Source organism: Amaranthus tricolor, chromosome 6, assembly GCF_026212465.1.
Source record: "Amaranthus tricolor cultivar Red isolate AtriRed21 chromosome 6, ASM2621246v1, whole genome shotgun sequence".
In the NCBI taxonomy this organism is placed as follows: Eukaryota; Viridiplantae; Streptophyta; class Magnoliopsida; order Caryophyllales; family Amaranthaceae; genus Amaranthus; species Amaranthus tricolor.
This window is the reverse complement of record NC_080052.1, coordinates 22261674-22285041: the sequence shown is the minus strand read 5'-3', so window position 1 is coordinate 22285041 and position 23368 is coordinate 22261674. Positions and strand designations below refer to the sequence as shown.

The 23368-nt window shown below is 33.9% G+C and overlaps 2 protein-coding genes across 2 annotated transcripts; both read right to left on the bottom strand.

Moving 5' to 3' along the window:
* Window positions 1-315: 315 nt before the first annotated feature.
* Window positions 316-12900, bottom strand: LOC130815305 (1-phosphatidylinositol-3-phosphate 5-kinase FAB1B-like). Its single transcript, XM_057681723.1, has 13 exons — window positions 12644-12900; window positions 12236-12293; window positions 11333-12127; window positions 8763-9452; window positions 8194-8347; window positions 7707-8051; window positions 6569-7306; window positions 6129-6460; window positions 5551-5674; window positions 5294-5464; window positions 2049-3554; window positions 1120-1386; window positions 316-807 (listed from the first exon to the last, which is right to left on the bottom strand). The coding sequence occupies exons 3-13, from the start codon at window positions 11944-11946 to the stop codon at window positions 475-477; spliced, it is 5274 nt and encodes a 1757-aa protein (XP_057537706.1). The 5' UTR covers window positions 11947-12127; window positions 12236-12293; window positions 12644-12900; the 3' UTR covers window positions 316-474.
* LOC130815681 (uncharacterized) lies at window positions 12238-14728 on the bottom strand. Its single transcript, XM_057682169.1, has 3 exons — window positions 14042-14728; window positions 13922-13973; window positions 12238-12293 (listed from the first exon to the last, which is right to left on the bottom strand). Exons 1-3 carry the CDS (start codon window positions 14726-14728, stop codon window positions 12238-12240), a joined length of 795 nt encoding a protein of 264 aa, XP_057538152.1.
* Window positions 14729-23368: the final 8640 nt, after the last annotated feature.

Below are 23368 nucleotides of genomic sequence, written 5' to 3'. Positions count from 1 at the left end.
CAACATGATAAGACAAGACAAGAAATGTCATTGTGGAAAATGCGAGCAAAAGTAGTAATAATTGAAAATTGATTCTTATTCCAGTGAAGTAAGCAATGCTTTACCGAGATGAAGTCTTTGAATTCGGCTCTCTTCTAAGAGAGATGACACCAACTTGAAATGCATTTTTTCGTAAAGAAAAAATATAAATCTCAAAATTTGTTGCGTAAATAAAGTTTTTACAAGTTGCGTTTCTGCTATCTCTTTCTTTATACTTCAATAACATAACATAAAGGTGTCACAAGATTTAGACCAGTATTTGATGTAAAAATATGATGGAATAATGAAACTACATCAATTGCATTATCGAGCCTTATTATAATCTAAATCAATCAACAAATTTAACAATAATATACAGTCAAAACAAGAAATTACAACAGTTGTACCAGGCACCTATACACTTACAATTTCATACATTTAATGATTTTGAGACTTCTATAATAATCGAGGTGAAATCGCATTTTTTGGGTTTTCCTCATTGTGGTCCGAAAAGGGTTCACTTGGAATGATAGTCGGAGGAGACCACTGATCAGGAACCATGATGAAGTAAGTTGACATAGCTTTCCTGAACCGTTTTTTATACTGATCGGGCGATATTACTGTTGGGGTTGCATTTTTCGGCCCACCCAGAATCCCAGACGCTTTCACCCAAGTCTCGAGATGCTTATCCCATGTATATTGCCTCATGAAATCGATAATACCAACCACGAGTTCACGTTTTTCTTCATCGATACCAACCAATAAAGAATAATCCATCACATCAATTGACTACACAATTTAGATGTAAAAACATTGTCAGAAGACATCAATAACTACTACACAGATCAAATAGTAGTTAAAACCTATGTTACTTGGACTCGGGTATCGATGTCGGATACTGGTACGTGTCAAGGGTCGGATACGTCTAAATATTCGATTTTACGCCTAAAATGAAGTGTCTAAATGCCATACCAATGTCTGAGCATCAAGGATCGGACATGGATACGTGAAGCAAAATGAAGAATCCGAGTAACATAGGTTAAAACAATAGACTGAAATGAACAATCTCAACACACAAAGTTCTTAAAACTGTGGACTTACAGCGAGAAATGACGTATCATTCCAAACAGCTCGTTCAAGCAATCGTTTAGCCTTGTTCCCGACAAAAATTGGAGAAGTAGGCATTGTTTCTATCAAGTTCTGGTCAAGCAAAACTTTGTTGTCACCACTGGAATTCGGATTGTATCGTGATCTACACGAACCTTTCAGGTCATAAAGTTGTACAACATTACGTCGAAACAAGAGATTCTCCATCACTAAAACATCCATCTTGGACTCCCTCCCTCCTTTTATATGCTTGGATGTGACCTTTCAAAAATACAACGGAGACAGATAAGTTCACAACTCGAAGTTCCAAAGGTAAACGAACAACAATATCTCTCATCAAGTATTGAAAAGAACTTAGAAATGACGGTCTTTTTCACTCATACATCATCCACTCCATCGTCGGAAAAAAACTTTCGAATGTATGTATGCGTATAAGCCATCATTCCACAACGAAATACAATTTTCTGATATAAAAAATCCTATCAAACTATTATATTTTCTATAATTTTTTATTTTAAAACAATAAATTACTTAAAAATAATCTTACCATTTTCTCTCCGAGTTCGGCTGCTTTGACAATATAATATCAAGTTTAATTTAATTACTATTAAGTCAAACGTACTTTTCAAATTTCTGGTGAAAAGGATTGTTGGCAAAAAAGGTGGCTGTTCTCGGTGGCTGGGGGAAACACAGAAAAGAAAGTAAGTACCTTGTACTCCATAAAAAATGGATCCTACCATTAATTCGGCATTATGTAACGACTTCATTTTTTAAGGGGCATGCATTTAACACCGAAAATTAATGAAGCGAAGATAAACTAAGCAAACGGGGATAGTTTGTCCAACTGAAAAAATCACACAAAACATACATTCTAAACTTTATGACAAGATTGTAACGATAGGATATGTGTGTCTATATCATACCTGATATATACCCAGAATTTTCGCCAGACAGGTTGGGCTGCAACAGCTGATAGACTCGGAGAGGTACTTAAAATAAGATGGAGCAAACTTGATAAACGACTCCAGCTCTGTCTTTGTAACTTGTTTGATAATAAATCTATCATCTAAAGTCTTTGCAAAAAAGACATTACTTTTTCCACCTTGTGCACCCCATTTCTTGCATCGGCTAAGAGACCTGATGTAATCCATCTCAGAAGGACAACAAATCTTTCGAAGGGCCTCAAATCGTTTTGCATAATAACAAGTGATAGTATATTTAACTTTTCCGAGAGGACCATTATCTGAAAAAGAAACTCTAGCATGCAGCGCCTTAGTGTAGAATAAAGGATCCAAGATGAGGGAATTCCTTGGCCCACTCATTGATAAAAAACTTTCTTCAGACGACCCAAAACTTCTCATTTGGCCAATAGCTGCTGCATCAACTGGTGAAAGAAGTGAAAGGGAATTTGCTGAACTTATGTGGGGCAAAGAAACGGTAGATTCAATCCCGGGATCATCAGACACCTGAGTTTGATAATCTGGTGATACAAGAGCATATGCTATGATACTTGTGGGTTCATCATCATAAACTGGTATAACAGTATCATTAACACCCACGGGAAGTAGAAGCCTGGCCCCACCTTGACGCTCCAATTCACGAAACGAAGAAACAAAGACTGGATTATAGTCCCCTACTGCATCAAGCTTTTGAGCATTCAATGAGGCATTTTTTCCAAGTGATTGATAAAGGTTAAGAAAGGGCACCTTTAACCAATATGTGGAGTTATCCATAACATCAGAACTCTTAATTGGCAAAGCCAGACTAGAAGCTCGATGAATTTCTCCCTCATCACATGCATCAGTGTGCTTCTCAAAAGTAGCACTCGATGTAACAGATCTGGCAAGGGTTGAATCAGTTGCATCATTTTCCTTGGATTTGACACTTCCTGAGTGGCATTCACCAATCCATGCTGCCTCGTAAGTATCAGATAAACTAGCCATATTTGGCAAGTCTCCAGCTGAAATAACTCGTCCAACTGTATTTGCAGAAGCAAATGGACCTACTTCAGCCATATTATTCCCATAGGGAAACAACCCATCCCTTTCCTTACACGTTGATTCTTGGTCTACATTTCTTTCTCCAGAGCATAAACTGTGCTGATTAATGGTGCCATGACCTTGGTCATCATCTGTACCACTCTTTTCGTTTGAAATTACAGAGCCACAACCCTCCAATTCTTTCGTTGGTTCATCATCAGCATTCATGATAGGCTTTTCTTCATTAGTTGGCATTTCTTCCGTTTTTTCCAGAATAGGACTATCAGATTCAAACCCAAATGGAGTTTCTGTTGGTTCAAAATTTGATGAATGAATCAAGCGCTGGTCCCAGACATAAGTTTGGATCAATAAACGCCGCCTCAATCTATTGATTTCTAAAATGTCAATACCAGCTTGTCTTTCTGTTTGCAAAGCTTTTAGCAGAGACTCCTGTGGAAATCCACATAGGCAATGAATGACTAAGTGATTCCTACTTTTACACTTTACCAGATTTTCAAAGATTAGAACTGATTGTCTACCATTGCTCTCATGTGCGTTAACTGATCATTACAAATTACAACTGACTTTCACTAATAAACTCCGCTAAGGTCAGAGCCACTTGATAGAATTGGGGTAATGGAATGTTAAAAAAATATTACTTTACTGAGTATTATTTATCAAGTTGAAGTGAACAAGACCTAGATGTTGTTCCAAACAAAAATCACAAAGTCAGATAATCCGATCACAAAGATAATTAATGAAACAAGAGTAAGAAAAGCTCAAATATTATTTATTTCATAGTGAACAGAAGTTGCCCTGCATGAAGGCAGATATGCCTAAGCATGCCTAATTTTTGGACGTTCTATTTCCCTGTCACCTTTTGATCACAATCATGTTCACTTATACACACAGTATACAAAAATTTTAGTTAAAATTAACAATACTCTCAACTAGTGTTGGTATTCTCAAGTAATCTCAAACAACACTTATTAAAAAAAATCCCAAGTTCTAAACAATAAAGCAGCCTTTCAAAAAACCCTTTTAAGTTTGTTGTTGACAATCCAACAGAGAAAACGAACTTTGTGTCAAAAGTATATTGGTTAACTTTTTCTTTTCAATTCCTTCCTCTATCCCCTCTCCTATCCAGCACAGTTTCAATTTTTCTTTTTTTTTTCTTTCTCTCCTATATTTGTCCTTATTGAGTAACCAATAACATCCAATACCCGAGGTTCCGGTCATTCCAGCGGAGAAGCTAGAACACCATATCAAGACCGCAACAACTTACTCTTGGCCTCTTCCCCTTCCTTTATACAACAGTTTCCATATCTTTGCCCTATAGTACTAGTGCAATTGGAAAGCTCTACATATTGAATGCTAAATTGGACTTGAGATGGATTAATTGGACATCAAAATGCTTCAGATCTGAAGCTCATGTGGTCTAATTCAACTATTTCAACTTTGAAGTCCAATATCAGAGTTTTGGCATCATTTTGTGAGTTTTACTTTGCCGTACTTCCACATTCACTATATTTTCTCAATAATTTATTTAGGAGATAGTTATCATAACAAATGATGGTTGAGATGACGTGCGTAGATCGCGGTCACAATAATATTCAGTGTATTAATAGTGTTCCCAAATCACATGGCGGTATAGTGCATAATTCAGTTAGGATTTACTGATCTCCTCCACGTAAATTTAGTGGAACAGATAGGGAGAGGTGCAGTTGGTGGTGGTTGGTCTATGATAACATGTCTACGAGAGAGATGGCCACGCTAGTGTTGCAAGAGGTTATTGTAGTGTGGGCCAACAAAGTTCAAGAACAGGTAGTTTGTGGAAGTTTTGGCGAATGTGTGGCAAGGAACTGGATATGGGCTACGGCCTACGATGGTATTAGTCAGCAATGTGAGGGTGCAACAATGTAGGTCAGGGTGCCAATCTGATGGAGAGCAGAGATAAGAAAGATCTAAAAAAGACTTTGAATTTATTCTTTTTAAAGGAACTAACTGGTTGTAAAGATCACAAAACACAATAGGAAGTTTTAAATAGAGTAGCATTATAGTAAAGATTATTCGGCTTTAAATTATGGTTGGGAATTTGGACTAACCGCCAATACTTGACATCGAAGTTGATTTTCCTTAAAATTAACTAAAACAAGGAAAGAAAAAAGCAGTGTTTCCTTGAAAAGTACCTCAATATCTTCTTTCTCCCTCTTCAATATCCTTTCTAGTTCCATAATGTGTTTTCTCAATCCACAAGCTTTTGCGCTGTTATCCAGTGACCCAGACCTCAACCATTTTTTAGAAATCTCGTTTAATGCATTGCAGACTTCAGTATACAGAAGCTCTGCCCGTTCCCGTACCTGCACAGTATTATAAAAAATAAATCTAATGACTGTAGAAAACTTGAAAATAGAAAACTAGACACAGACTACAATGGGTCTTCCACCTCATCTACTTCTTTTTGGATCCACTCCAAATTATCATAAGTAAACTCGAGTTTTGATGGCGGAAGGAAGACAGAATGAACAACAATTGGTGCATAGCGAAAGCAAGCAACCATCCGTCCACAGCTGCATCAGAGAACAGAGAAACATGAGAAAACCAAAAACACAAAAAACATGCATAATTAAGAATTTGACCGTATGACAAACACATCATTACTTCCCATTATTGCTTTATCATAATTAAGAATGCCAAAAAAAACATGGGAATGCATCGAAGCTGCCTCATAACATTTGGTGCACTAAAAACCTACAGTCAATTTGAGGAACATGCTCAAGTCATCTATGTAAGAGTTTGCTACAAATGAGATTAGGATAGGAGGTCATCTATGTAACAGTTTTCTACAAATAAGAGTATGAGGAGGTCATCTATGTAACAGTTCGCTACAAATAATTGGGATAGTAACTATTTAGGAAAAACAGAAGGCGGGATATCCCACTCATAGCTACTTCTTTGGAGTTCCCTAATTAGCCTTTTGTTTCACAATTAGCCTTTGGAGTTCCCTAAAGTTAAGATGTATACCCGTAGAATCTAAGACAATCCTTGTGTAGAGAATGTCCACAACTAGCAACTCTGCTTGCGGCTGCATGGTTTGAAAAGCTGAGTTCCAAGAATTTTCCAAATGATAGTCCCCAGGCTGCATCAGACATAGCAATTCTTCTAGTAGCGGGAGGAAATCCATTAAACCGTGGACATCGAAGGCACCTATGCCACATCCAGATTTTACCTTCCCTTTCCCCAGGTAACAGTAAATCAGTAAGCTTCCTCACAGAAATAGTAAGGCTCCCTTGCTGATGGGTGTAACAGTGAATATGTGCTTCTGATGGCATCTCACAAACACGGCATTGGTAATTCTAAAAGTATACAAGAACAAAAAACATCACTGTTAGTCAAAGGAAAAGATAAGAGAATAGCATTTGCAAGCATATAGCAAGCATTAAAAAAGAGATTAAGGATTATACTTGATCAAACAGATCATCCAGTAAAAATCTTCCCAAAGGCTTATCAAAGTTCCGATAGTACTGGATACGGAAAAGATGAGCCCTCTCACACACCACTCCCTTCCACACACAGCGTGTTGTTAAAGACACCAATATGCTCTGACCATCAGAAGGTGCAGAAGAAAATTCTTCTTTCAAAGGTTGCACTTTTCCATTCTGTTCCCGATAGTTCAACCCTGACAAATTCCCTAGTTTGTTAAGATCATGCTCAATCAACGCACTATCATCATTTTCCTGAAGAGACGTGCTGAAAGATCTAGCAACTGCACCACCATCAAGAAGGTGGCCTTCCGGAAATTGATCTGAAACACTATGTTGAGCTACATCATTACAAACAGAACTTGAGTGAGATTCCATGCACTTTGTCACAGAACTTGGCAGAGATGCTTCTGAGACAGGAGCACTATTAGAAGTACTAACTGAAGGCACTTTCGAAAACAAGAGACTGGTTTCACTCTGAGGCCTTTCGGTTATTGGGGTAACAAGATCAGGAACAGTGGAGATGGATCTATTAATGTTTAATGGCTTGTCAGGTATTCCAACAGTCAATGGAGACTTTAGAGGAAGTTCCGGTAAAGAAGCACCTTCATCCGCAAGATAAGATGTTTCTAAAGCCAAATGATATGCAGCAAAAACTCCATACTGGATAACATGTTTGACTTTTTTTAACTCATCACCAGGGGCTCCTTTGAGCAGGATCTGAAATAAAGCAAATAACTTGCACTAATTAAATAAACCTTACAGATATAATGTCAATGGTACCAAAACCTAACATCGCTTTCAATGGAAAAAATATCATATTCATGAATAAAATGTTTTTTTGAAGAGTGATTCTACAGAAGTATAGCTCCCAGAAAACATCCAACTCGATGTAGATGACCATTATATAACTAAAACCAATCGGAAGCATACAAATTTAATTAGTCAATCAAAACTTTTGCCACTTAAATCAAAGAATAAATGAAAGTAGCAAAAAAAAGGGCCCAGAATTTTAAATATTCAAACTATAACTAAAAACAAATGAAGATCAAAGCAACGAGCAACCAAAACTGAAGCAACAAATTTGAATGACATATTCCGACAGAAATGCAACACTTACAGTACATCCTAAGGGTTTTGGACACCCTTCAAAAAACATCAAGGTCTTTGTCAGTTTCTTCCCACCTTGGTCAGCACTTCCATGTTCCTCAAAGTACCTCTCCACATAGAAGGAGTCACAATACCCCAATACTTGAGACTTGAGATGATCCACAGAGGGAACAATTTGTGCACCAGTGCAGCGAGCAATACGCTCTAAGAGGGGTCTTTTGATATTCAATACCAGAGAGATATTTTTTGCAAGAAGGTACTCCTGGGCAAATCTTGAAACAGATTTCTCCACTAATACAATATTGGGATTATGAGCACTGATTTTAGCAACAGCCATCTTCAGATGATCCATTTCCTGAACATGGATAAAAACGTACAAATATCAACAAATTAAAGAATTTGAATGAAAAACAAAAACAAACTTTCCAGAAGAGATCAGTCTCTTAAGCTTAATCACTGATAAGTGATCAAAATAAAGCAAATGACACAATTAGAACCTGCTGCAATAGTGTGTCAAAACTTGACAAGTGATTAGAGACCCGTTGATACTCCAATGCTCCTCCAAGAATTAAAAGGCGTGGTCTATCAAACTTGGCCGTCATTCGGCGATGAGCAAGATTCTTTTTACAAACAACTCCTTTGATCACCAAACTAAAAGAAAGTAAATCAAGTAAGGGAATAGGGAAATGACATCCATACAAGTTAGCATATAAAAGACGGATTACAGAACTTCATATTACCTTTAGCTGACATTTTTGTGAAGGTTAAAGAACTAAAACAAGGTATAGTTGCATTAAAGGCAGCCTTGTACTTTAAGCAAGTATAATAAAAAAAATGTGACAACAAAAGATCAATTATTTTTTGTGCCAAAGAAGATACAACTACATACAAGTAGTACTCCTATGCCAAACACAGTGTTCTGCCACAGGTAACTAAATGTTAACTGAAAAGTTGAACAGGATCTAATCTTGATCGATTAGAAAGGTCAAGTGAGGGCTATTAAGTAGACAAGAATTTGGGAAGTAACTAGATTCAAAAAACAACACAAACTTTAATACAAACTAACCTATCACTTCGCTTCCCACACGCCAAGCATTTCACTTTTACATACCCACCAGGATCCATCCCACTACCTTTGCTCATGTCGGGCTTAAGAAGTGAGGCAGCCTCCCATGACAAAGAGGTGATAATGTCCAACCAACTTTCTTTGTCGTGTTCATCCGGAACAGGAAGGTTTTCATTTTGCAAAAGCTGTGTTATCAGTGCTTTAAAGTGCCCACCAACCACACTTCTCATAGCTTTTCGATGTTCCTCATTTGCTTTTTCCCTGTGCTGAAGTTCTCCGCTAGTCAAGCTGCCTGTAGAGCTCTGATATCCCCATTCGCCAACAGCATCTCCATCATCTTCATCATCAAAAAGATCAGCTTCTCGGTCATCATCTTCATCTTCAGCCTCTGGAGGAATCCAAAGTAATCCATTGTTCTCAAAATCCAGATTTTCTAGTTCAGCACTCTCGATCCCATATAGGGAAGTTTCAGATTCATCATTATTGTTGTGACTGCCTGGTTCATTGACAGAAGCCTTGATTCCTTCCAGAAACTCTGAACCAAAATCCAAAGAAGGCAAAGGACTGACTACTTTTCGATCATTCCCTTCTCCATCAAAATCTCCTTTGCAAGATCGATAAATATGGTCAATTTCATCATAATTAACAGCACCATAATACCTTCCACTTGTATTTTCCTCTTCATCACTCCTAAGACAAAAAAGACACAATCAAATACCTAATTATCAGACAACAGGCAGCACAGCTTGGACAAAAGTGTGATTTGATTGAAAACAATGTATGTGATAGGACACAATGACAATCAGACAAGTCAGGAAATTAAGTGTAAAATAACAGTATAACATTTAATTATGCTGATATGCAACTAAACATGAAATGTTCTACTAATCTCGGAATAAGACAAATGAGTTGGGCAGGCAGCTAAATTGAAAACTACATTTCTCAAAGCACCAATTATCAACTTTAAATTTCGCATTTATATCATATATCAACAATGATCTTTCACAATGAGAAGAATAAGTCCAGAAAGTCCTGTTGCAATGAAATGGTTTATGCTTTCAAGTCACTTTTTAATCATATATATCGTCCCATCAGAACCTTTGTACATTTTTATATTTTTTTCTCACCTCTATAAATTATGCATCCCACACTTCCTCAAAATGTACTAGATGGTTATCGCAGCAAATTACCAATCCCGATATGTTACCTCATCACAACCCTAACCCCGTAGCAGCAGAACCAGTAAACCTGCACCCAAAATCCCTTGATATAGCCCAGAGAAAAAGCTCACGAGGCATGCTGCACAACATGAACCAGCAAGCTATCTATTCCTTCCTATTCCTTCAAATGATAGTTTCCAGGTAGAAAGTCATTTTATTTTTACTTTTTTGCTAGCCAAACACTTGACTAGAAACATCCAAGAACTCATTGAATTGTAGTTAGTCAAATAAGGGAAGACAATTACGATACCGTTTTATCATAAAAGTTGGTAGTAATAACTGATTTCTTATTCCAAAAAGCCAAGTACTCTAAGAATAAAGAAGCAGACTACTTGCTCTAATTCCATAACCCCCTCCAAATAAAGGCAAGAAGCAGTCCAAGATAAGAGGGTTGGTCCATTAAATTTTACTTGAAGTATGCTGTAAGTCAACTAAAACAGATTGTGGACAAAAATAGTGGGTATTATAAGAATAAACCCTTGCTTCTCGACTTTCACGTGAATAAGGACAGATACAAACAACCGTAAAACCATTTATTTTATGACCAACTCTAGCATTGCATTTCATCAATGGATGGTGCCAAATCATTGAGATCATGGGACATTACATAGATGCAATGCTCACCAACATGCCCAATTACTCAATCACATAATAATCAGCGATTCCACTAGATGGAAGAGGTTAAATTTAGACATCATAATCTCATAGGATATCAAATTGATACATCAGAAAAAGTAGGTCTTGATATCTCATTACATAACCTATTAGTCAATACTAAAATCGATTATTCAATAGTAGCATTTACAATTTAGGCTATGATGCAAAAATAAATGTTTCACGCGACTAGTAAAGCTCATAGTGGTGCATCAACAGGATAAATATGGTTGTCAAACACAGCCAAATATCAGCTGATGCTGGTGGTATCAAATCTGCCCCTTAGCCAGCCAACACGATACAATGTAGCCTTGTTTTTACATTATGAAACACACGAATAAGGTTGGCTATAGATCCTAAGAAATTTAAGTAACATATATTTCACTTCGCCCAATCCTAAAACTAATGCAGCAATTTTACGTAACATTTTCTGCATCACCCAATCTTAATGAAGCCGTCTTCCAGATTACAAAAAGAAATTTCCAACAAAAGAAAAATTATTGTAAGAATGCAATCAAAGTCAAAATCTTGTTATCAAATCATGAGAGGCTGTTCTAAGTAGACTAAATCATACCGGTGTCAACTTTCGCACCAAGTATAAAGCCAGAAATGTAAGCAAAATACACTTAAGAACAATAACACATATAATATCAATAAAAGCAACAGTAGAGGTGAAGGCTATAGATTGGAAAGTACCTATTTACAGCATGATCATACTGATTAGCATTTGAAGATTGATCTCCAATGTCCACAAAAGTATTTATACTAATCGGATCAGACGCTCCTTTGCCTTGACTATCTAGAACAGTTTGGGAAGATTGCTCAGGACTTAAAGAAGAACCATACGTCACATGTTCGTATGGTCCGGTTGAGTAAGCCATTGAACCTACTGTACTTGTACTACTATCACCAGTAAAGCTGGAATTAATGCTCCCCAAGCTAGCTGCCGATGGAGATGGACTAAGTCCTGGACTAGAAGCACCACCAGTTTCATGATTAACTGTCAACAAACTTTGCTCCCATAGTCCGAAGCAATAGTTACATACCCTAATTCGCTCGGTTTCCTCTCTGTCACACTTGGATTCGTCAGAATGAACGGGAACTGAATGAGTTGTACACTTGGCACAAAAAATCCGACCACAATGACGGCAATGATGCCTTCTATTAAATACTGTGAACTGGGAATCACACTCATAACACACCCTACAGCTCTGATCGGGCATCCAAAAATCCCTCGACACATTGGCCGACTCACCTTTCCGAAGACTCCAAAACTTTACCCCCAATAAATTTTTGTCAGGGGATTCCATCGACGACGTCGAAAATGCCCCCTGACCACTCTCATAATCATACTTTCATTCCACCCAAACCCCAATAATAGCAAATACCTAAAACCCTTAATCAATACAACCAATGTCCACAAAATTAAATCCACAAATACTTCTAGATCCTCAGCAACACACAATTGAACAATACTATCATAAAAATCACCTGTATAGAAGTAACAACACACATAATTTTAACTTTAAACTAACAATTAAATTCAAGAATAAAAAACCTTCATAAACTAAATCCACAAAATTAAAATCCAAGACCTACCTTTAAGCAGAAAACTCCAACTGAAGTGACAAGTCAATCCCACAAGAAACTAGAAAACCTGGATGTTACCCACAAACCAAATTTTAAAAAGATTAAACTTTACCAAAAGAAAATGATAACCCACTAAAACATACATATGAGATATACTAAAATCATGATTAAAAAAAAAAAGTACTAAAACATAAACCCCAGTACAAAAAAAAACCCAAAAAAATTCCATAAAATTTCACTCCACAAAGTAACTTTTCATAAAATCAAAAGTTCCCTTCAATCTAAAACCCTAAAAGAGTCAAAATCGAATCAATTCAGTAATAATCTAGTTCATATAAAATGCAATTTTCTCAACAACAAACTGAAATTTAATAGTAAAAAAAAGTGTTGCCTAAATAAAATGGAGTAACAACTTACAAAATTGCGAATTCGTCAAGACTTTTTTGCTGTTCTTCTGTAATCAATTTGCAAAGTTTGGAAGAATCCCCAAGTAAACTCTAAACCACCGCAATTTTATTTTTATTTTATTTTAATTATTTTGGACCGTCAATGTTGTGGTTGTGGAAATAAATGATTAATAAATAAATGGAAAATAATAGGTACTAGGAAACAAATGGTGGCCAGAAAATGTTTTGTTGTTTTGTAAATATTTTATTTATTTTAAATAAATGGGTTTTGTAAAAATAAGAAGGTTGATGGAAAGTATAAATAATTAAGTGAATTCACAAGAATCAGTAGAGCTTCTCGAAAGCCAAATATTGAGTCATCAATAACGTCGTGTAATTTTTTGACCCACCTTCATTTGCAGGGTTTCGTTTCCCACTTTATTTTTTATATATTTTTAATATTATAATAGTAATATATATGAATACACATCATAATAAATTATAAAATACATAATTAATATATATATATATATATAAAGGAGAGATCCATTGACAAGGGTAAGAAGGACTCTACACCCTTTATTTCACTAAAATAAAAAAATTTATGGTCACGATTGAGCCAAAAACTCATAATTGTAAAAGTAACTATATTATACAGAAAGGTAACTATGAAATAATTTTTAAAATGTTCTTAATTTATAACATAGTATCTTTTTTGTATATATAGTAACCAAACAAAATCAAACAAAAATCTTTATTATCCTTCTCATTTTAAAATCCTTCTTATTTGATCCTACATATATATATATATATATTATCAAAACAATCTAATAAGATGTAACATGAATATCATTATCATCGTACCCAATGTATCCCATTCATAGAAAAACTATGATCGGGGTCTGAGGAGGAAAAAAGACGGCAACTCATACCCATGAAGGAGAGTGCGGTCAAAGAGTCTCACGGTTCAAGAAAAGAATCTTCAATGAGAGTAAAGCCTGCAACTTACAACACACATTTACCCTTAAAAATAAATAAATAAAAGAAAAATAAAATTAAATAAACATAAACATAAAAATAAAAAGTAAAAGAAGGTAGTAAGATAAAAACAAGAGAAAGAGCGATATATAAAGGCAAGAAACTATACTAATGACAGGTAAGATGGATATATTCAGTAATCTAAAGACGTGAATAAGGCGCCGCCAACTAATCCTATCTCTGGTCAAGTCCTTAGAGAGGTGTAGTTCGTTCAAGTCACTTTTAATTCGTTCTTCTCGCGTTCTCCTAGGTCTACCTCGACATCTCTTACCTTCCACTATGATGGTTTCGATCCTTCTCACTAGGGCATCATAAGTCTTTCCCTGCACATGCCCAAACCATCTCAATTTGTTCTCACGCATCTTTGCAGAGAGTAGTGTTAAATTGTTACCTCTAACTTCTCCCTAAACTTCTGGTTTCTAATCCTATTAGTTATTGTGTGACCACACATCCACCTCAGCATTCGCATTTCTGTAACTTCTATCCTCTGTTTAAAAACCTTTTTTACGGGCCAACATTCCGTCTCATACAACAAAGTCGGCCTAATTGCAACGCGATAGAATTTACCTTTTAATCTACTAGGAAACTTTTTATCACAAAGCATATTGGTTGCTGCCCGCCACTCAAGCCAATCCGCTTGTATACGATAAGTAACATCTCCATCAATCTCCCCATTACTCTGAATAGCCGATCTCAAATATTTGAACTTTGACGTACATGTAACAACTTCTCCCCCAATTGTTACCTCTGGCTCACCTATCGGTTCTGTCCCACTGAAGTCGCATTGCAAATATTCTGTCTTTCTGCGGCTTATGCGCAACCCTCTGTCCTCTAAGACTGCTCTCCACTCTTCCAATTTACTATTAGCCTCCTCCTTAGTTTCTACGACCAAAACAATATTATCTGCGAAAAGCATGCACCATGGTACGGTCTCCCAAATAGATTTAGAGATTTTCTCCATAATGACCGTAAAAATGAAAGGACCTAGTGATGATCCCCGATGAAGTCCCACTTTAATTGGGAAAAACTCTGTTATACTCACCGGTGTATGAATGTTAGTAGATACTCTGTCATACATGTCCTGTATTGCCTCAATGTACCTTTGTGAAATACCTCTATCCTTGAGGCTATCCCAAACGATACTTCGTGGTATGCTATCATACGCTTTTCTCCAGGTCGATGAACACCATATACAAATTCTTCTTACGCTCCCTATACTTTTTCATCAGTCTCCTCAAAAGATAAATAGGAGTGATTACATTTTATCCTTGCAAGATTTGTTGACGTTGCTAGTTTTGCTTTTTACTCTCTTCTAGAGATGTTTAAAAATTAAAATGGATTGGGTGCCCATATTTACCCCACCTTATAAATGAATCAATTGACCCAATTTCGAAAACGATTTACAATTAAGTAAAACAATATGGACAAAAAAATTCGATTTCAAACAGACTCAAAACATCTAACCCAAAATCAACCTGATAACTAGAATGAATACCTCTCCTCCCCCTGTTCTCTAATGTTCATCTTGTTTGGAATATCTCACTTAAAGAAGAAAGAAATTTGATTAAGATTTTTGAGACATACATAAAAGATAAAATATATCCATGTGAGATCTATTTGGATTCGTCTTAATTTATTTTTTATAATATATTTTTAAAATTTTTTATGATGCGTATTTAAATATAATGAGATTTAAATTTTATTTTGAAAATCGTGCAAAAAGTAATAAGAATAAAAATTAAAGTGTATTAAAATAAATTAAATTAAATATTAATATAATATAGGAGTATATGAATAGACTACTATAGATAGATCGGATTCTAGCCTTGTAGGCATCCGCCATCTAGTTTCCATATTAATTAGGAGTGCTGTTTTTTTTAGAAATGTGAAGAGTTAAAAACTATCCCTAGTGTTTCACTTTGTTCGTACATTAAATTTTTTATGGTTTTCAAATATAATAATTCAAGTATAAAAAATATATACTCTTTATTTTTTTAGGTAGTTTAATGTATTTGTCGGATTATTCATATTTAAAATTATACATAATTAAAAATTATAAAATTTTGATATTATAAAAATATGCAACAAGACAAATAAAACAAGAATACATATGGTTATATTTTTTTCCTTGTATATAGCTGCAGTATTTAAAAATACCATAAAATGATAAACTGTACAAAACTTTGTTTGGGTGCAAGTTAAAAAAAAAACAGGAAAAAGTCTTAAAATTTTATACATCGAAATATTTTAATAAGATTCAACGTGAATAAAAATATTCATAAATAATCATATTTAAATTTTTCTTATCATATATAAAATATTTCAAACATAACATCTAAAATGAAACTGATGAAGCATTTAAAACAAGAAATGTTGCTTAAAAGATAAAAAAAGTTCCTAAATTTTAAGTAAACTATCAATTTTTTATTAAATCCCACCGTATAGTCCACGTAAGATAAATAGTGAATTTTTTTATCTTTTTGTCCAAGTGAAAACCCTCAGCTCAGATTATGAGCAATTCTATTCATAGAACAACTCTAAAGCCACTCACATTGTTAACGTTTCATTAAATGCTCACAATGCCAGCGGTTCTCTACTGATTCCAAACACAAGGATATACATATTTCTTCCCCATTACGGGATGGTAATGGATCGGACTCGGCTCAGATTATACATACTTCGATTTTGCTCCAGATAATAGTCGGACTTTTTTTTCAATCCACCTCCACTCGGAGTCGGATTATGCATATACCAAGTTTGCCCCCACTCGAACTCTCGGACCTCCAACGGAATCGGATGCGGAGTCAGATTATTATCAAACTTTATCGTTGTAATATTGTACTAATGATTTTAAAGCATACAAAGTTAACAAAATATATTTTTCAAATACAATTTAACAAAAAAAAAATATTACATTGAATTCAAGTTTAACAAGAGAAATAGTCATCATACTACAATTTAACAAAATTTTGTCACATTTTGATTTGGCGTATTTTATTTCTCTTGATCTGATTTTTCGTATTTTAATTGATTAATCTAAATAAAAATACCAAGTAGTTTTTCAAAATCTAAAATTACAATTAGTATGAGAGAGCTTGAATTAGTCATGTCTAGAGTTTTAAAGGAAACAAAATATTGGAGTAAAAGTCAAATTCAAAGTCGGATTTCCTTCAGGGTCAGAGTCGGGTTAAAGTGTCGGATTTTTAACAAGGTCCACTCGAATCGTAAAGACGGAGTTGGAGTCGAATAACTTTTTTCTTAGACTCGAATCGGATTATTTTCCTTAGATCGAGTCAGACTAGGGTCGAATTTACATCGAATTGCCATCCCTATTCCCCATACGCTCTTTTCAAACCTTCTTCATCTTCTGTTCCATTTCCCCTCATAAGAAGACCCACCGACGACATTCCGAATAATTTGGATGTTGGTGTTGATGTTATTGAATTGAGATGTGGTTGATGATGGCGTGGATGTTGGTGCTAGTGTTTGTAACATTTCGATTTTTTTAGTTACTGAAACCAAATTAATTAATTAAAATTAATACAGAAGTGTAATACTATACGACATTAATGCGTGTGTATTATGTCATATTTTGTCCCTAACATTCATCTCTATTACTATGTTATTTTGTGTCCCTTTTGTGTCACTCATACAAGTTTTTTTATGTGATGATAATTGACCTCGGTAACGTTACGCTGAATCTACCTTTGGCTCAAATTGGTTTGTTATAGGTGTTACGTTGTGAAGCTTGCCAATTATGCCAATATGATTGGAACGTAGGCACAACACCTTTTTGACTTTGGGTAATTAGGGTAAAGCAAAGGCCAACTGAACCAAGGAAGAAAAGCAAGAAAAGTATGCCCTAGACAGTTTTCCCTACTCGGACAGTAACCCCATGCTAGCCTCCCCTTATGAAGCATACGTTGCCAATAACATGCACCATTGGGATCTCGGTTGCACATCGCATTAAATCGGCCACGTTGTAAAGGTTTTTAGAAAAAGGAATCGATATTTCTTGTGTTGTAAAGATGTAAAATAATCGTGCTTTTAACCATATAAAGAAATATCTCATAATTTTGGCTAATATTTAGACATTACGATAATCTTATAAAACTTGTTACCACATCACCATGGCAAGATTTGGCTCAGTCGGACGATCTTGATCTTCACAGCACGTGATGTAACATCCGTTTTTTTTAATAATAATAATAATAATAATAATAATAAATAATAATAATAATAATAATAATAATAAATATATTTCAGAAAAAAAAATAATAAATAAATAAAAAAAAAAAAAAGAAAACATAACTCCCCATTAACAATAACTTCCCACCCCTCCCTCTAAACCTTATAACCAACCTCACTTACCTATTATAAATTAAACCAATTACCCTTAATTTTATTCACATTATTACTCACACTTATTTTTTCTCCTACAAACTCTTCCTCCATCTCCCATTTACTTAAAAATTCAAGTCGAGAAAACGCAAGATTTCGATATTAAAGACAGCGGATTCATAGACAGAGATTATTAGGAGCGTACGTTGTCTAGGATCGCGTGACAAGGTAATTCTCAATGTCCATCTAATTAGGACTATCCCGTTAGTATTATGTGCTAAGTGATAATTAATGTGTTTAATAGGATGCATGATTTTATATGACATTATTTTATATGATGTTATGTTTTATATATTCACAAATTATATTTACTATTATTTTTATCAAACTTGAATTTATAATTACTATTTTGATAAAATTTATATTATTGTTTTATTACGAAATTAGATACGATTTAATTTGAAAGAGAAATAATTATAATATTATTATTTTGATGAAAGTTATATTATTATTTTAATAATGATTTTTAAATGCGATTGAATTTGGGAGGAAAATATTATGATATTAATATTGCAATTGAATATTATTGAGATATATTTACTGGGAAAAATTTATGATCATAGAATAAAATGTATAAGGTATGTTTGATTATATGTTTGTGTGCACACGATTAATTATTAAAATATATTAAATCACGTAAAGTGTAACACGAGAGAAATAAAGCTCTTATATTTGTTGTGATCCAAGTATAAGGGTGATGAACAGGTTGCCCTGTTTGGTTAGTATAGCTGCCGAAAAGGTATTATTATTTCTGATACTTGATACGATGTTTGGTCTTCCTTCTATTTGTTGTGATCCAAGTAGAAGGGGTGTGCACACTAGGGTTCCCTGAGACTACTCTGCTGGCCTTGAATTATTTGGGGTGACGACCTCTTGATGAAGTAGGTATAGGGGTAAAGCCTCGGCCTACTGGCGTTCTCGTTCCCTCAAATTAAAAATTAATTATGTGTTTGTCATTATTAATTATCAAATTAATAAATTTGTTTATGTTATATTATACATATTGTTTTCTGAAATTGTTTTTCTTTTAAACTCAGCTATATATTATTTTCTAAAATTGTTTTCAATTTGATTATATTTTATTTTCTTAAATCATTTTCAAACTTAATCGTTTTACGGGATGGAGTTGGAATTACTCAATTTCCTGATTTTGGGAGTTTTTCCCTTGTTTTTCTTGCATTCTTATGTTGCAGGTTATTGATTACGTGGAAATCGTGGAGTGAGGATCACTTAGAAATATAGCTTTTATTAGAGTCGTATTTCAGTTTAAATTTTACCTTAGGTTGTTTAAATTTTATATGGACACAAATTACGCTTCAGTCTTTTCTTATGTTGTAAGACCCTTTGTTGGATTTAAAATTATTAAGTTATTTCTTAGTCGTTAAGCCTTACATCTATTTTATTAGAAATAGATGTGGCGGTAACACTCTCATGAGTAGGTTTTGGTTCATGTTTTCATTAAAGATATTTTCAAAAGTCCGACCTATTCTGAGGGTGTTACATGTGAATCCATTTCTTCCCCAATTAAATCCCATTCAAGCTTTTGGCCTTATTCTCTTTTGTGCGGAGCAATTCTTACCATATTTCACTATCATTTTGAATTATCTATTTTTTAAAATTAAGCATTGAACTTTCCCCTCACTATATATTTTTAGGAAATTATTGCATGCAGCACCCTTCTTAATCACAATTTAAGGGTGTGTTTGTTTTCATGAGTCTTGTAAGAAAGAAGTAAAATAGTATCACAAATTCTTGGTTGAGACCGTCTATAGTATAGACGGCTACATTTGGGCCGACCCAATTTTTCAAAATTAAAAAAAAAATTCTATCATTAAGGTAACTGCTTTGTTTGAAAAACGCGGGTCCTGAATAGTCATGTCACACCCTTTCAACTTCTAACTTCCTCTCAAATCCTCATTACTCTCTTTCCTGACATTACTAATTTCTTCCTTCATATGCCCGATTTCTTGTTCTACTCTCCCAAATCTTCATCCTTTAATCTTCCTGTTTGTTCTTCACGATTATTCTCCCTTGCAATTTTCCTTATCTCGGCAAATTTCTCAATCTCTGCGTTTCATTCAAGGTATGGTTTTCAAATTTTTATCAATATTTCTCCATTTTCGCATGAAAAATACTCGATTTTTTTTATTTTTCGGTATTTCTTGTTCTGTTTTTAGGTTTTCATACATCTTCATCGGTTCATTAAAGATATGTGTTTCAAAATTCTTTCAATATTTCACCATTTTTCGCTATTCCATGAATAATGATAAAGCTTTGATTTTGTTTATTTTTCGGTACTTGTTGTATTGTTTTTAGGTTTTCAAAAAACTTCTTTCAAAATTCTTTCAATGTTTCACCATTTTTTGCTATTCCATGAATGATGATAAAGCTTTGATTTTTGCTAATTTTTTGGTATTTGTTGTACTGTTTTTAGGTTTTCAAACAACTTCTTTGTTTGTAAAAGCTTTGATTTTTGCTTTGATTTTTTATCGAGTGATTATGAAGTATGCGCAAACAGTGGCAACACAACCACCACATTCCTCAAAGTTTTTGCACGTGCATTTAACATTAACGTTTCCTTGATGGTTCATATAAACAACAGTTTGTGGACGTTCTTTCGTATCTTCCATCCACACCCTAAACAAAATAGACATTTTGATACCAATTAGTATATATTATAATACCAATTACAACATATTATAATACTGATTATAATATCAATTTATCAATTATAAAATATTATAATGTTTTATAATATTATAATACCAATCATAACACATTATAATGTCAAATAATAATACTATAACACCAATTATAAAAAAAAATAACAGTTTGCACTTACCTATATACTTTCAACCCATTATCTTGAGTGATTTCGATTACATAACACGATATAACCACTTTGAACTCCTTTTTAAAATCTCTAAATAGAGTTGCAGTGTATACCTTAGCTGCATGTTTGAGCAAACTGACGATACGCATACTTGATGTTGGTGTTGTTCTTGAACACAGTAAAATTCTGCCTCAATCTCTCTTTTCCTCCATCGTTCTAAGGTTTTCTGAAAAATCCTATAAAACTGCGTCAAACTTGTAGTTTTTGTTGCTTCAAATCCAATGGCACTATTTGTTGATTCATTTCTTTGTGAAGATAGAATCCCGACAGAGAAGAAGTCTTTACTTAATCTTGTACATCACTTGTGTCTTATTTTGTATATAGGATCAACCATTTGTAAAATTCTTCCTTTTCTTTCATTTTGTAGGTGGATACCATATTATCCCAACACTCATTAAATTCATCTTCATTATTGCATCCCATCAAGCATCTATGAAATGCTTCCTTGAAGTCTGCATTTGACTTCAACGATTCAAATTGTGAAATTGCATTTTTCAGCAAGTGCCACAAGCATAATCTATGCTTTGCATATGGAAAAGCCTACAGATTATAATACCAAATATAAGATATTATATTAACAAATTTAGTTTTATATAACAGCAAATGTAAGATATTACAAGACCAAATATTTTTCACCTTTCAATTGCTTTTGAAATAGCAAAGTCTTAATCAGTGAAGATTGACATAGGGGATTTGTTGTTCATAACTTTCTTAAATTGATCAAGAACCCATTCAAATGATTTCACTTTTTCGTCGGCGATAAATGCACACCCAAACATAACAGTTTTCGAATTATTATAAATCCCCACTATTGGACCACATATGAGATTATTGTGCGGTAGGTTGTGTCAAATATGACCACATCTCCGTAAATTTTGTAATCCTCCCTCATCATACTATCACTCCAGAATAGAGCTATAAGTTGTCCTTGTTCATTCAATATTACATGATAGTACAAATCGGGATCCTTTTCCGATTCTTCTATCAGCTTGTCAATTACCGTCTGAGCATCACCCCCTTCTATTGCTTTCATCCTTAACCTGACGAAAATATAATACCATACATGGTATATTATAAGGTCAAATACTATTATATATAATTTCATAAATATACGTTAGCAACACCAGCTATACAGTGCTATATAACCAAATATCGTATTATATAAGAGCAATTGTTTATAATTATAATTCCAAATATAATATGTTATGACTCCAAACATGTCTAATTAAATGGTGTTTAATGGTATTACCTATTTACATAGTTTATATGGTCGGATAGTGTATGCCCAATGTACCCATCACCTCCTGCATCTTGAGACAAATATCTATAAGCAGTGGTTGGTCTGATGCTTGCCTCTTTGAATGATTTAATGCTATCAATTTTCTCTACAACTGTTACATGCCTTTCAGAACAATGAAGGTACTGTCATTCAGCCCTTGTAAGCTCATGTGTTTGCAAAATGATGTGTTTGCTCCAATTTTTATCATTGTTGCATTTTGATTATTCCTTCTATTCACAATTATTCTCCATTTTGATTATTAATTTTGAATTTATGGTTGCTCTTTTGGTTGATTTTCAATTCAATTTACAATTATTCCTCCAATTCACTATAGTTTATAAATGGTTCGCTCTAGCAACCTGTTTAACTTTGGTTAAATAGTAGAAATTGTAATAATATATTGGTACAAATTTAATAGGAAAATTTATTGACAATTTTACTAGTTATGTTTATACTCCTTCATTCATCTCATTTTCTTTATAAAATTCATTCGTGCATTAACATTTAAAATGTAATATTGAGTGCGAATGAAAAATTATGAATAATTTTTTTATGAATAATTTTTTTATGACCAAAATTCCCTTATTATGAAAATAACATGGCACATTTCATAAAAATTTAAACTACCGATCCTATAATTTTTTATAATAGTAAGAATAATTCAGTAAACGAAATTGTGTTAGAAAAGTTGCATCCTTATTTTATTTCAAAACGTTTCTACTTATGTTCCAACTAAATTGAACAAGCATAATACTCTCTTCATTCCTTTTTGTTTGTCCACTTTATTTTTTACGTTCAAAACAAATTTTAAATCTTAATATCTCATAGTGCATATAGTAAACATTTGTAAAAATTATATATTAAAATTCTTTGTATCAAGACGAGTCTAACAAGATTTCATATTAATATATTTTATCTTAAATATATACTTTAAAAATCAAACTCAAATTTCTCTCTTATAAAATAGAAAAACATAAAATAAACAAATTAAGAAATAGATCCCATGGTTTAAATATGTGATTGTATATATGTCCAGGCTTAATAAATTCAAACAAAACCGTAGAAAAGCACTAAAAACACGAGTGATCAATAAATCACTTGTTAAGATATGTTGGGACTTTGGGAGTGCGTAATAAATTAGTTTA

Bases quoted from the DNA above. Each gene is read 5' to 3' on its own strand.
- LOC130815681 (XM_057682169.1), bottom strand. From the start codon at position 14,728: ATGTATGACAGAGTATCTACTAACATTCATACACCGGTGAGTATAACA. The intron at 13,974-14,041 runs GTAACAATTTAA...GGGCATGTGCAG, and splicing joins AGTTTAGGGAGAAGTTAGAG to GGAAAGACTTATGATGCCCT. The intron at 12,294-13,921 runs GTAAGAGATGTC...GGTAACATCCAG, and splicing joins CGAAACCATCATAGTGGAAG to GTTTTCTAGTTTCTTGTGGG.
- LOC130815305 (XM_057681723.1), bottom strand. From the start codon at position 11,946: ATGGAATCCCCTGACAAAAATTTATTGGGGGTAAAGTTTTGGAGTCTT. The intron at 9,453-11,332 runs GTACTTTCCAAT...TTTTTGTCTTAG, and splicing joins TATGATCATGCTGTAAATAG to GAGTGATGAAGAGGAAAATA. The intron at 5,675-6,128 runs GTATACATCTTA...TCTCTGATGCAG, and splicing joins GATTGTCTTAGATTCTACGG to CTGTGGACGGATGGTTGCTT.